At 43.8% G+C, this 15,149-nt stretch overlaps 2 protein-coding genes, 1 long non-coding RNA gene and 1 other non-coding gene across 4 annotated transcripts in view; 1 reads left to right on the forward strand and 3 right to left on the reverse strand.

The window, feature by feature from the left end:
- Nucleotides 1–890, reverse strand: part of LOC136157615 (zinc finger protein 665-like) — a 28,408-nt gene extending 27,518 nt beyond the window's left edge. Inside the window, exon 1 of the mRNA XM_065919442.1 lies at nucleotides 798–890. Coding sequence (XP_065775514.1) covers nucleotides 798–890 — 93 coding nt within the window. The remainder of the gene's footprint in view (nucleotides 1–797) is intronic.
- LOC136161650 (zinc finger protein 665-like) overlaps nucleotides 1–15,149 on the forward strand; it is a 365,259-nt gene that overhangs the window by 249,125 nt on the left and 100,985 nt on the right. The window lies entirely within an intron of this gene.
- Nucleotides 8,879–12,069, reverse strand: LOC136161692 (uncharacterized). Its single transcript, XR_010661760.1, has 3 exons — nucleotides 12,038–12,069; nucleotides 9,871–9,929; nucleotides 8,879–8,941 (listed from the first exon to the last, which is right to left on the reverse strand). It is a non-coding gene; the product is annotated as an uncharacterized lncRNA (long non-coding RNA).
- Nucleotides 14,813–14,918, reverse strand: LOC136162092 (U6 spliceosomal RNA). Its single transcript, XR_010661941.1, has one exon. It is a non-coding gene; the product is annotated as a U6 spliceosomal RNA (small nuclear RNA).

A 15,149-nucleotide genomic window follows, 5' to 3' on the forward strand; every position in this document is an offset into this window, starting at 1 on the left:
TCTAGTATATTCCCCGTTATTGTCTGTGTGCATTTTAATGTTACAAATCTCAAGATAATCCACAGACTTATGTATTTTTTAGTGTAAGGCAGGAAAGAAATGTAAATTAAACGTTAAATCTGGGTCATAACATGTGGATACAAAAAGTAAAGCTAAGGAAAAACTATTGAGAAAAACAAAAGAAATAGGAAGGCAAGATTTAAGAGATTAACACGGGAACATATATATTACCATATGTAAAAGACCAGTGGGAGTTTAATGTATGAGCAAGTGCTCTGGGACAATCTGGAGGGATACGGTGGCAAGAGAGGTGGGTTCAGAAGGGAGGGGGCATATGTACGTCTATGGCCTATTCATTACGTACAGCAAAAACCACCACAATATCATAAAATAAAAAAAAAATTAACTGATGGTGGGTTAGGCCTAAACACAGTATCAAAGCTTTCCCACACCTAAAACATTTGTGTAGTTTTCCTCCAGGTTGAATTTCCTAAGGCTCAAAAAGTTGATATATTTTACTGCACTCTCTACATGTGTAAGTTTTCAACGCAGTATGGATTCTCAGATGATCTGCAACGTCTCTCCTTGTGACTGAAGGGTTTGCCACAAAAATAAAATTTATGGGGTTTCTCTCCTGTATGAACTGCCTAATTCATGCTGAACATGCACTAGAAACTCTGCCACATTAATTTCACTTGCATGTTTTCTATACAGTACGAATTCTCTGAATTATAAGGCCTGAACACTGACTAAAGGCTTTGTCACACTCACGACATTTGCACTAAAATGTTTCTCACAACTGTGGTAGCGGCTACGCTGCAGTTGCAGCGCTCGTGCTCCTCACTTGCTGCGGCTTCTCCTGGGTGCATGGGCTTCAGCAGTTGTCCCATGTCGGCTCAGTAGTTTCAGCGTCCAGGCTCTGCAGTGCTGACTCATAGTCGAGGCACACAGGTGTAGCTGCTCTGTGACATGTGGGACCTTCCCTGACCAACGATCGAACCCGGGTCTCCTGCATTGGCAGGTGTAGAATCCAGCTCTTTTTTCAGCCAAGGAGTGATGACATTATAAACCAACAGAAAAATACTTCTGAAATGAATTTACCATATGCATGCTTTTGAATGCACAGGGAACAGTATAACATACATTACAATATGCAGCCAGGATCTAGTTCTGCCTGGGTCCAGCCCCAGCGGGTCCAGGAGTACCCAAGGGATGAGTGGCATCAGCGAGGAAGGAGACGGACACACAAGGAAGGCTGCATGGACGAAAAGGCTCTTTATTTTTGGGACAGCCCAGTTTTATAGAATAAACTTTACTTCCTCCCTTAAGTCACCTCATATTACATCAGATATTGATTTCGTGTTTCGGTCAATATTTTTTCTTCCCCATGTTTTCCCCATATGCATTCATCTGGAACATTCCCAATTACAGGGTTTTTTCCTTGAATGCCCCGTACATTAGTCTTCTTGCCTCAATGGCCTAACATTTTCATTCTGCCAAAAACAATGTTCCATAAAATCTAAACATAATATAAATTCTTTGGACAATAACACAATACATGGGAAGGGTTATAAAAAAACATGTCTGATATTTCTGAGAATAGTACCATGTGAAAACCCTGATATTTTTCTTTACCTGAGAACACAAAACCTCAGTCTACAATATTTAACTATGAAGCAACAAAACACCTTTATTAATATCAGGTACTGGCAGTGTGGCTGGTTAATATAAATCTTCTATTGAAATCCTATGCTACACATTTTCTAATTTTATAAAAATACCCATAATATTCTATGTTTATTAAGGGAATGGGAACAGTGGACAAATAGAAGCACTGAAATAGCAACAATGAAAATTCTATTGATCAAAGAACATTAACCTAGCGTACATCTACTTCTGAATCTCAATGCCTCTACGCTTTTTTAATCTAGAACATTATAATCTTCTAAGCAAGCAGCCAATCTATGCCTGTGGTCTTTTCCTTTTTGACTTGGTACAATGTTTATGGTCGTGTCTTGGGCTGGAGCAATCATGAGCATTTCTGATGCCCTCCCAAGCGTAATGCCACTTGCGTGGTAGATGGTCTGTCACAAACCTGAACAGGCCTTTCATTCCTGGTTAGTCATAAGGTTCCCAATGCTGAGGAGGCAGAGTAGGCCTCGGCCTTAGGGGATCCTTCTTAATAGGCTTGGATTTTCCAGGGAGGCCTGATCACTATATGTTACATTCCCAAGAATTAACAGAAAACCCAACAACAGTAAGACAGAAAGAGAAAGGGGACATATTGGGCCCCCGGGGCAACCCCGAGGGGAGGGGCTGCCTTGCAGGTTCCTCTCTCATCCCGTGATCTTGTCATTGCCTGGGCGCGTCCCGGCGGTTTCTATCTAAGAACTACTGAACCAAGAACACAGGGCTAGAAAACAGGCAACTGGGTATTTCAAAGTTTGAAATCAGCTTCATAAATGCTCAAGCTGTGGAGAAACTCCTTGTGTATCACACATTGGCAGGTCACCAGAAGGAAAGACAAGTTTAAACTCCTGATGCCAATCATGAAGCTTTACATGTGTGAGTCAACGAGGTCTTGAGCTTAGTCAAGGAAAACAGAGGACATCCCTGGTGGCTGAGACGGTAAAGCATCTGCTTACAACTCGGGAGACCTGGCTTTGATCCCTGGGTGAGGAGTAGTCAGAAACCTCTAAGAAAAATATGGGACCAAATTCTACCAAGCATTTACAAATAATTACCACTGATCCTGCTAATTCTATGGAGCAAGCATGATTCTAATAGTTTGCTGATTTCCCAAAGACACAAGAAAGGAAAACTGGAAACCAATGCCCCTGACGAATACTCATGCAAAACTAAAATACTTGCAAACCAACTTCAACACGTATTAAAAAGATCTGGAGAAACAGACATAGAGAACAGACGGAGGGTGGAGGATAGGAAGGAGAGGGTGAGATGTATGGAGAGAGTAACTTGGAAACTTACATTGCCATATGTAAAGTAGAGAGCCAATGGGAATTTGCTGAATGACTCAGGGAGCTCCAACGGGGGCTCTCTAACAGCCTACAGGGCGGGGATAGGGAGGAAGATGGGAGGGAGGGGACATATTATACCTGTGACTGATTCATGCTGGTATTTGGCAGAAAACAACAACCTCTGTAAAGCAATTATCCTTCACTTAAAATAATTTCAGTAAATAAATAAAAAGATCTGACCCCATGACCAAGTGGATTTTATTCACATAAGGCAAGGAGAAGTCAACATATAAAACACAATTAATATGACACAATACATTAACAGATTAAATGAAAAAAAAAAAAAAGGATCATCTCCATGCAGGAAAAAACCATTTGACAAAAATTTGACAACCTTTCTAGATGAAACACTCAACAAACTACAAACAACAAATTATACCAACACCAACATAAGAAATGCAATTATGAAAAGAGCACAGCAATGGGGAAAGAATGAAAGCTTTTCCTCTGAGGTCAAGACGGCAAGGATGCACACTCTGCACTACAGTTCAACAAAGCACTGAAACCCTTAGAGCAATTAGATGAGAAAAATAAATCAAAGGTTCCCAAATTGAAAACAAAATCAATTTATCTTCTTTCCCACATGACAAAGTTTCATAGGTAAAACTCATAAAGATTACATGGTATATCAAAAAGAAACACGGTATATCAAAAAAGATTCTTTAATAACCACACAAAGGGTCAAACCGTTAACTCATTATCAAAGCTGCCATGGCAACTTTGTAGAAGCAGAATAAAACATGGTGAAAGTCACAGAACTATTCAAAGAGCAAACAGCAACACTCCTGAAGAAGGAAGATGGAAGTCTTTCCATTTCAAAACCTATTACAAGGTAATCAAGGTGATGTAGTAATGGTATAAAAACAGACAAATAAACCAACTGAACAGAACACAGTACTCAGAAATAATGCTGTGTGTATATGTAAGGTATATTCACAAGGATGTCAAGATATACAAAAGGGAAAGGACAGTCTCAGTTGATCTGATTCCCAGATTTTACCAGCTATTGTGCATATTAATACCTGATTTTCATGGACAGTTTCCTTACCCTGGTTGACAGAGCAGACAGCACATACAGAGGGGCCCTAAGAAATCCCTGCTGCCCAACAGCACTGAGACCCCATCTCCAATCCGTGGGTGAGAAGCCCTGCCCAGGACGGTGCCCAGGGGAGCCTCCTCACAAGGGCCAGGTCACCAGGTCACTGGGACACGGGATCTAAGTGGAGACGACAGGCCCTGAGGGAAGGGCCCGGGTGAGTGTGCGTGTACAGGAGTCAGACAGGACACTGCAGAGTCAGACATGATTAGCGAGTCCAGAGAAGGGCATTTCAGGAAGGACAGACTGAGTATGACCTTACCTGAGAAAGAGCCATGCCTGACTCCTTTTCTTTCCTCTTCCTCAACTTCAGGGCTTCCTCAGGCAACACAAGTCTTCAGAGGTCTATCATGAAAGTGAAAACATGCTATTTAATGCTTAGAGTCAACACACCCCCGTCCTGAGCCCCAATCACACACACAGGGAAGCCCTCACCTAGAGGAACACACAGTCTCATGTGGCCAATGTCTCAGGACAGTCAACTCCCCCAGAGAGAGCAACATGGGACTTTCGCACACTTTCCCTCGGATCACACTCCCCTCCTGGTGAGGCCTCATGTACACAGCAGTTGGGGCACCTCCGATGATCAGGCATTCTCCTTCAGGTCACACCAAAGGCCCTGATCCATCCCCACTCAGAACAGAGCACCCCCTCCTCAGCCCAGATCTCAGCCCTCAGGAATGAGAGGACTCACAGTCCTGATGCTCAGTGAGGGATCCAGACTGGAATGAACTGGGGCATCTTAAACATTCTCGAGCTGTGGACCAACACAAACTACCTGAATGGGAATCTCTGGTCAGAGGGTACAAGACATGGGTATGCAAAATGCCTCATCAATGAAATGTGAAGCCTGGACTGAGCACCACTCAGAGGAGAAAAGCACCCCCCAACTCTCCTTTTCTTTCCCAGCCTTACTCAGGTGTAACTAACAAAAATGCTATAAACGTACTGTGTACAAAGTGAACATGTGATAGATTCATACACTGAATAATATTATAGTCGAGTAAGTTACACTTCCACCTATGAGTACACTGTATTATTTCTCTCTGGGTGAATTTCAAGTATATAGAAAAACTACAGGCAGCATGCAGTACCTCAGATCCCCAGAACTTACTTAGTTTACAACTGAAAATCTCTACTCTTTGACTAACAGTGCCCCATTTTCCCCTCCACCCAGCTGCTGGTAACAGCCTTATTACTCGATGGCTCTATGAGTTTGACAATTCTAGTTTCCACATACAGTATCTGTTCTCCTTTGTCAGCCTTATTTAACTTGGCATAATGTTCTCTAGGTTCATTCATTTTGGCATAAATGCAGGATCCTTCATTTTTATACTTATACATGGAGAAAAAATAGTTCAGGAACATACAGTATATAATAAATATTTCTACACCACACTTTTGTTATCTATTCTTTTGTCAAGAGACATCTGGGCTGTGTCTATGCCTTGGCTTTGCAAATCCAGTCACACTCATGGGACTGCAGACATATCCCTGAAAAACTGATCACTTTCCCTTTGGATATCTATCAGAAATAGGTTTGACAGACTGTAGGCCTGTTCTATGTGAATTTCTTAAGGAACTTCCATGTTCTTTTCCAACACAGCAGTACCGTTTACATTACCACCAACAGGGCAGTTAAGATTCCGTGTGTTCTGTACTGTGCCTGTGTGGGTGCTTATTTTGGAAGGGACAGTAGTGGATAACAGAGAACCCAGCACTGGCCTGGCAGCAAGAGAGTTGCAGCTGCAACTTCTAGAGGACGAGCCTCCGGGCTGCAGATCACTGTGGCATCGCTGCCCTCTCATTTATCGGAGCCATCTTCCCCTACGTTACAGGACTTTATGAGTCTTCTCAGGTTGGGCCCAGAGATCCCTACCGAGCAGGACCACCTTGTAACAAGCATTCTGCTATCTTAACCTTAGTACTCTTAATTTCCCAGCAGAACTCAAACAAGCTTACAAACTTTCATGGTGTCCAACAGTGTCTCCACAAAGCCCATAATGAGCCTCGAACCCTCTGATACCAACACAAAGCATTCCAAGCCCTAATAACTCATGCATGAGACAAAATACAAAAGAGGACACCCAAGCATCCACAGACACAAGACACCATATTTTCATTTACAGTGAGTGATCCAGGTCAAACACCGACATCTCCAAATACTGTGAAAAAGAGGGATAATTCCAATGATGCACATGGCCCAGTGAGACCTCAGCATCTTCCATGGAAACACTCCAGATTCTCTTGGTATCTATCCAAATGCACATGAAACTTTCTTCACCGGCAACCCCAAGTACACATTGATACCAAAGTTGAGGAAAAGAATGACCTGAGATGTTCCCTGTTACTCTATGGTGCCTGCCTGCTAAAAGAGCCAACAAAAGCCAGCGAGTGGAGTGGATGATGGGGGCACCTGCTAGAACCAGCCCACGCCCAAGGCTCCCACCCTCCTGCACCCACAGGTGCCTGTGGGATCAACCCAGGTCACAGTTCTAACAGTGGAAAAGACTTCTCTGGGCCCAATTCCACGTCTTTCATTGTTGCTCATGTGTGGTCATGAGCTGTCCAATCAAACCTGTGCAGGCAAATCTCAGCCTCAATATTGCTATCCCAGGGAATATGAACTAAAGCATTAGAACAGCTCAAACCATTCTATGCAGGTTCTCCAACAAACCCACTTCCAGGTTCTCCAGCCTGAACTGAGACATTCTTTTCCAACAGATCCACACACCCCTTGTCCCTGTAACTACACTTGGGATGGGTGCACACTCCATTCACTGGGCTCACCTTGAGGCCCTGAAGTACTGAGACAAGTCCCCCGCACACCCCACCAGGCTCCCTCCACTTTCCCCATTTGTTTACCTTTCCTCCCTGCAAGACTGGACTAAGCAAGACTAAAGCGCACAGGGGCCTTTGGCAAAGGGAATCACAAAAGGAGTGCACACGAGCTACCACCCAAAGGACACTCACATTCAGTATGAAAATCAAGAAACTGGCCCTCCTGGGAAAGTCTGCCACCACCTGGGGACATTATGGAGTCCAGGTGCAAAGGCATTTGAGATGAGGAAGTCTCAAAGCAAGGGTCTCCAGGTCTCACTATCTCCTGTTCTCTCCACCCACACCTCCTGGGAAGATATTCTAGCTCTTGAAGGGCGGGGGCACGGGGGGGCAACATCTCCTTCCTGCCCCGTTAGGTTTTGGATTTCTGCTCATTGTCAGCACACTGAAATCACAATCGCTGACACTGAGCACATGAACTCCTAGATGGCAAAGCTGCTGTCCACGATGGTGACTGGTCCCTGGATGGACAGAGCTTATCTGGGGGCTGCAGCAGACTAAACTCAGCAGACAAAACATGGGGACATCTTAGTCCACTGCTTGAGGACACCAGTTCTGTAGGGCTTTTCAGGATTTCCTATATTTCTTGGCTCGTGTTTTGAGTAATTAAGTAGTCACATGGGGTAAAGATCAATTACAGCTGAAATGTCTAGAACATGGGAAATATCTTCATCACCTGCCCTGTTCTCTTGGTCTTCCCTGAGGATTATTCAGCCCAACCCATAGTCCTGTCATCTAAAGACATTTCCAGGATCAGGTACTGCAACCACGCTGGGAAGAAGAGGAACACTATGAGCCCTAAAAAGAAGGGAACCAGGAAGGACTGAAAATAACCCATGAAGAAGGGCAAGAATCTGCTGATGGAACTGATACAGAGGCAATAAACCTGGGGAACATGAGAGAGACTGTTAGGAGGGGATGGGGAACCTCTCTGAGCCTAGACTTGAAGGGAGACAAAGGGCCTGATCCAGGGTGACTTGAAGGTGAGAAAAGGAACTACGATGTCAGACAGAAATGGTTTTGGTATTTGGGAACAGAGAAAAGGTAAATGAAACCACGACAGGCTGAACCATGAGCAAACAGTTAGCTCCAGGATGAGGCTGCAGACACTGACAGGGCCCTGAGTTTGACAGAGGGCTGTGGAGCCACAGCGAGGAGTCAAGCTTCTGTCCCAAGAACAAATGAAAGCCAGTGGAGGTCTGAACATCAGGACGTGAAAATCTCCCTTCAGATTTAGCCTTATTCATAGAAGTCATCTGATTCTGAGCCTGTGATCCTGCCTTCATCTTACAGTTTTCCTTTTCTTTTTTCATTTAGGGAGGACTGGGATCTATTTAAAATTCTAATTACCACCGACATTCTCTCCAAACCAGAACTGCCACCCACAGACACACAGCCAATTTGGCTAATCATTTCAGGGGTCAGTGCTGCTCGCGCTCAAGTCTAGTCTAGTCTCTGGTCTAGTTTCCGGTCTAGTCTCTCATCTCCATGTTACAAGTGGGCTCCCTCAGGCCCAGAGAGAAGCCGTTTATGAGAAGATCTGAGCTGAGTGAAGAGAACCGGGTATAACTGAATAGTGAAATGGGAGGCTGAAGGGCAAGTGGACCAAGTTTGTCCTTGTTGCCCATCCCATTTAACACCAGGAACATCTGTCATGTATCTGAGCAAAAGAAACTCTTCTTTCACGATTTGGTCAAACTGATACGAAGCAGGTAATTCTTTATTATAAGATTGCAATAAAATATTTTAAAAATACAGAATTGCAAACATCTATCCACTGGTACAAAACACATTGTAAGGGGTCAGCTTAGAAGTAGGATCTGAGCCACGTTTTTCATCATGAAGAGGCAGGCTCTGTTGGAAGGTTCCAGGTCAATCCAGCCCATCCTTCCTCATTTGCACAGAAAAGTCAAAAAGGGACCTGAAGGAAACATCTTCATATCACCTCACAGCTCACTTTTTTTCACTGATCATAGAAAATGGAGAAAACAGAGCACTAGACTAACCAGTTAAACTAGGTGTTTTTTTTTATTTTTTCTTTTTTGTTAAATGGAAAGAATGAAGCATTTTGTTGGTTTTATCAGATTAAATGTTCTTTTATTTTCCCATTTCTCAAAGAAATGCCTTTAATTTCACAAGATCTAATGTCATACCTCCGTTATTCCCTGGTAAAGAGCTGAGACCAGAAATATCCATTTGTGTGTGCACAGTAAACACATACACACAATCCATGTCTTTGGTAAAACCACAGTTGAAAATATGCCTATTTTATTACATGATGTCCCATACATAAAACCCTCCAAGATGTATTTCTCTTTGAATTCAGAGAAAGGGAGGAGAGGTGATCTTTGCTAATTAACTTTTATTTTTACAGTTTCCTCATTTTTATTTTTTAATTATTTTAATTGGAGGATAATTACTTTATAATATTGTGATGGTTTTTGCCATACATCAAGATGAATTCGACATGTGTCCCCCCATCCTGAATCCCCTTCCACCTCTCTCCTCACCCGATCTCTCTGGGTTGTTCCAGAGCACTGGCTTTGGGTGTCCTGCTTCGTGCATCGAACTTGCACTGATCATTCTATTTTAATATGGTAGTATACATGTTTCAATGCTATTTTCTCAATTCATTCCACCCTTGCCTTCTCCCACTGAGTCCAAAAGTCTGCTCTTTACATCTGTATCTCTCTTTGTTGCCCTGCATGTAGGATCGTTGGTACCATCTTTCTAAGTTTCATATATATACATTAATATTCAGTATTTGTCTTCTCTTCTGACTTATTTCACTCTGCATAATAGGCACTACGTTCATCTACCTCATTAGAACTGATAAATGAGGTGACATTTTTGCTACGTATGGCATAAAAGAGTCTAAGATGATTTACTACTTACCAAAGAAAATTTCAAATGTACGAGATGAAGGGAAGAAAGCGCTCAGGCAAAGAATGAATCTGAAAAAAATTTGAAAATAAAGAATTGTGAATTATTTTTCATTTAAAAATCTGGTGTCAAATTAAAAAAAAAACAGAATAATCGTATTTACAAAAGTGTGATTAAGACTAGAATACTGGAAACTAAAAACGCTTAATTCTGAAGTTAAAAATGATTACAGACACTGAATGAATTAAGACCTATTCCAAGCTACAAAAAGCACTATACATAAAGAAGGGAGAAAATGTGAATCCACTAAAAAAAAAAAAGTGTTCCTTTAAAAATGCTACCCAATAGTGATACAGTGGATAAGAATCTGCCTGACAATGCAGGGGTCATGGGTTCTATCTCTGGTTCAGGAAGATCCCACAAGTACAAACAACTAAGTCTGTACACAACTACTGAGCTTGTGCTTTAGAACCTGGGAGCCACAACTCCTGAGCCCACCGCACAGAATCGAAGACAGCACAGCCAAAAAAAATTAAAAAAAAAAAAAAAAAAAGCTACCACAGAGTGACAGTCAGTCATTTCTTGCCCCACGTCTATTCTTCCTCGACATCTATAGGAAAAGAGAAGGAAAAGCTAGGAAAAGAGAAGAGGGTCACTCAGAAGTCAGTGAATCAAGCCACTGCCCCAGGCTCAACAGGGTTTGCAAATGAAAGCCATCTTCTGCCACAAGGAATAAAAAAAGACACAAGCCTTAAAGACAAGAGTTTTGAAATTCTCATCCTCCTCTGTAGAACTAAAATCATCTGTATGCAGACAACTGGCCACACCTGGATCGAGCTTACCCCTCTGTTCACATGTCTCCCTTATTTCATCTGGGTCTCTGGGTTTCTTTTTCTCCCCCTCTGCTCTCCTGCTGTTCCTCTCCCTCACACGTGTCCTGTCCCAGGCTGCTGCAATTCGTTCCCCCTCTCTCCAATCTTCCTGAGTCTTTCAAAAATCAATACCTGTGTCTGCCTCCTCCCCCATTTCAGCTCCCTCTTTGCGCTCCAGATTACTCCCCTTCTCTCGCTGTGACTCTCTCTTCCTCCCCACTCTCTGACAGGCCATGTGGCTATGCTTCCTTCCAGCTTTTTCTTCCTGTTCCTTACCCTTTGGCCTCTTTCTCTGCCAGCACCATGATAAAACCGGCCACCTCAGGATGAGACTTGAACCCATATGGCGGGACTCCAACCGGGTGAAAACACAACTCGGGACTCTAACCCAAGAGGCCTGGACTCAAACCCGGCCAAAACCCAGTTAGGGACTCTCCACCTCTGACGTCCCTCTCACCCGTCGCCTCCCTGCTCCCATCACTGATACAGGGCAGCTCTCCCTGTGCTGTTTTCCAATCCCTGGAGATCTGGCTTTCTAATTTATTAATACTTCTCTATTTTGCCCACTTGGCTATTTTCAAGACTTAACCTCTTTGACTTCACTATCCCTTTGGAATCCCTCAGCCATTCTCAGTGTTCGCATTGGTTTTCCCTGACGCTTTTCTCCTCAGTTTCAGTTATTTCTCTCAGCCCTTCTGACTCTGCTTCTCCTGATCCTCCCGCCTCCTGTATTTGCTGAGTGGGCGACAGAACGAGACGCCCCCGGACCGGAAGAGCACCTTTTCCGACCGAGCTGAATTGGACATGGAACAGCACTGGCTGTCACATGGCTGGCCCAGGTCACCTACCTACGCGGGGTGAAGGGACTGACTGACAGGAAAGGGGGGCCCTGCGGGGCACAAGGAGAGGCCTAGGAGACGCGAGGACAGAGGGGCTGGGAGGGAAGGGGTCGCAGGAGCGGGGCGGGCTCTCCGGAATCCCGGCACCCGGGAGAGGGCGCGACGGGCTCTGCCTCCAGCGGTAGGGAAGGCGACGCGGCGGAGCGCGACTCCAACTCGCGAGAGAGGGCTGTACTTGGCGAGGCCAGAGGTAAAAAAGGGTTTTAAGCAGGAAAATGTCGCCAGAGGCGGAGGGTACGCGAACCGAGGACCGAAACCGCCTCAGAAACTCTTAAAATCCAAACGAAAAGATAACTGGGCCGCAATGGCAGCGGCAGCGTTTATTCGGGGCCGAGCACCGGGTGCCAGGGTTTTCAGGTCGCTGACAATTGTCACACCCTGAGGACGAGTGAGCCTGAGGGGTAGTACCCTAGAAGGAACCTTAGGCGCCGCTGGGGACCTCGGCTCAGCGCTCTCCAACTTCCGGGTCCGTGTGAAACGACTTTTGGTATTAGAGCCGCGGCTTCCGACGAGGGGCGGGGCGAGCATCGCCGTGCCCGCTGCTCGTGGGAGGGGGCGGGCGCGGAGGGGGCGGGGCCTCTTGCCTTGACAGGATTAAGTAACATCTGTAACACTGCTCAGGTAAAAGCTTCAAGTCATGTCGGAACCAAGATCCTTCCTCTGAAGACTAAAAGGGTTTATTCTCAATAAAAAGCTGTTTTTCACAGCATGTTGGGCTCAGATCCTGCTAGTGAGGCTGAAGCAATTCAGGGATCCGGGAACTTGGGCAGTTTTAAGAAACAAGAGTGGGACTAGTCTCTGTATTACAAATAACAAAACTCTCCCTAGGTAGAAGTGGGCTACTCCCTACTGACACCCTACAAAACAGCAAAGTCAGCATAGTGCTGAGTTTAACAATCTCAGGGTCAGTACCTGGGTGTCTGAGATGGAGGACTTAAGGGATGTGATCATTTGGGTCACTAACCACAGCCTTAAAAAGAGCAAGATATTTTAAATGATTATAAACTGCATTACTATTTCTTTTATCCAACGTGTTTTAATTATTTCCCTGTCTAAACCCAACTCTCTAAACAGTGACATAAAGGGGGTTGTATAAGCAACTCTTTCGATGACAGATATCATTGTGTAAGTTTAAACCACAGAGAAAAATTAACTGATATGTACACTGTGAAACGATTAGCACAATGTTTACCTAGCATCCATAATTTTGTATCGATAACCTAAAGAGAGAAAGCAAAATAGGAGGAAAAAAATGTCTTTTTCTTTTGATGAGAAGTGCATTATTCTTTACAATGCTCTATCCTATACTTTGGAGGAAGTGCTTAGTCACTCAGCTGTGTCTGATTCTTTGTGACCCCAAGGACTTCATGAACCCCATGGACTCTTTGTGACTCCATGGACCCCATGGACTGCCAGGCTCTTCTGTCCGTGGGACTCTCCAGGCCAGAATACCTGAGTGGGTTGCCATGCCCTCCTCCAGGGGATCTTCCCAACCCAGGGATCGAACCCAGGTCTTGCACATTGCAGGCAAATTCTGTACTGTGTGAGCCACCAAGGAAGCCTGCTGTTAAGTATCTTTCCCAAAAACTTGTTTAGGAAATTATACTAAAATAAATAATATCCATAATGTAATTTCAAATAGATTATATGTTCAGTATGAACAGAATTAGAATTGTTCACTTTCTATTTGCAAGTTGTATTATATTTTAGGTCCTTACTTTCTAAAGTGATGAAAAATCTAGACAGCATATTAAAAAGGAGACACATTACTTTGCCCACAAAGGTCTGTACAGTAACGCGATGGTTTTTCCAGTAGTCATGTATGGCTATGAGAGCTGGACCATAAAGAAGGCTGAGTGGTAAAGAACTGATGCTTTTGAACTGTGGAGTTGGAGAAGACTCTGGAGAGTCCCTTGGACTGCAAGGAGATCAAACCAGTCAATCCTAAAGGAGATCAATCCTGAATATTCACTGGTAGGGTTGATGTTGAAGCTGAAGCTCCAATACTTTGGTCACCTGATGTGAAGAGCCAACTAATTAGAAGAGACCCTGATGCTGGGAAAGATTGAAAGTGGGAGAAGAAGGGGACAACAGAGAATGAGTTGGTTGAATGGCATCATCAACTCAAGGGACATGAGTTTGAGCAAGCTCTGGGAGATGGTGAAGGACAGGGAAGCCTGGCATGCTGCCGTCCATGTGGTTGCAAAGAGTCGTACATGACTGTCCAACTGAACTACAACAACGTCCTCTCAAATGTGGGTAACAAAGTCTGAAAAATACAATCTTCCGAAGATTTGGGATTTATGGATGAACTCCATACCCCCATCAAATCATACGATCTAATCATTTTCAGAACATTCAAAAACTGCCGATTATATGCTATTTTCAAAAACACATGTCAAAATATATCTATCTTAGCAATACCTTCTTAGATGCACTTCTAGTGGCCAACTCCCACACTTAGGTTTGTTTCAGAGCAGGCTGTTTGATACGAAATCTCTTAGGCATTCTTTTTCTTATAGCTGAGTCAAAATCCTCAGCATGATCAGAAGCTCCCATCACTAGGACTTGGCACCTGGGATCTGTATCCAGTCCATCCCAAAGACTCATAAACTGAGCTTTCACCATGGCTAGGCTCCATGGTCAGAAACTGAACATTCTCATGATCAGATTGCTCAAGTCCTAATGCCCGAACTCAACGTAAACGTTTTCCCACACTCATTGCATTAGGGAGGTGTAGCTCCAATATGTTCCCCAACTTGTGATTTTTGGGTAAAAGCCTTGCCACACACTTTACATCTGTGTGCTTTCTCTTCAAGATAAATATTCTGCCATCTAGTGATAAATGAACAATAACATGAAGCCTCAGCATATTCACTGCAATTTAACTCATGAAGTATTTGGTAAGTCTAAGGCACAACCTAAAAGCTTCAAAATTCAGTACATTAGTACTGCTTGGTGCAGTACAAACAACTGGATTACTGGTGCAAGTGGGACCAATGAGAAAAGGTTGCTCACATTCCTGGCACTGGTGATGAACTTTTTTAGAATGAGTAGATTTTCAATGGCCTGACCACATTCAGTATCATTTGTTCTCAATCCATTGTGAATATTGTCATGAAGCATAAGATATGAACCACTACCAAAAGCACTGAAACCTCAAGTATAATTTCTTTTTTTTTTTTAAATATTGAACGCTTCACGAATTTGCGTGTCATCCTTGCTAGGGGCCATGCTAATCTTCTCTGTATCGTTCCAATTTTAGTATATGTACTGCTGAAGGGAGCACTCAATTGTATTTTCAAGGGCTCTCCCCTCTGTACATCATCTGATGGCAAGTTAGGCTTGAAAGTACACTGAAGCATTTACCACACTCATTATATTTCTAACGTTTCTTTTCATTGGAAAAGACCCTGATGCTGGGAAAGATGGAAAGCAGGTGGAAAAGAGGATGAAATGGCTGGATGTCATCACGGACTCAATGGACAGGAGTTTGAGCAAGTTCCAGAGAAGGTGAAGG

Source organism: Muntiacus reevesi, chromosome 2, assembly GCF_963930625.1.
Source record: "Muntiacus reevesi chromosome 2, mMunRee1.1, whole genome shotgun sequence".
NCBI classification, from domain to species: Eukaryota; Metazoa; Chordata; class Mammalia; order Artiodactyla; family Cervidae; genus Muntiacus; species Muntiacus reevesi.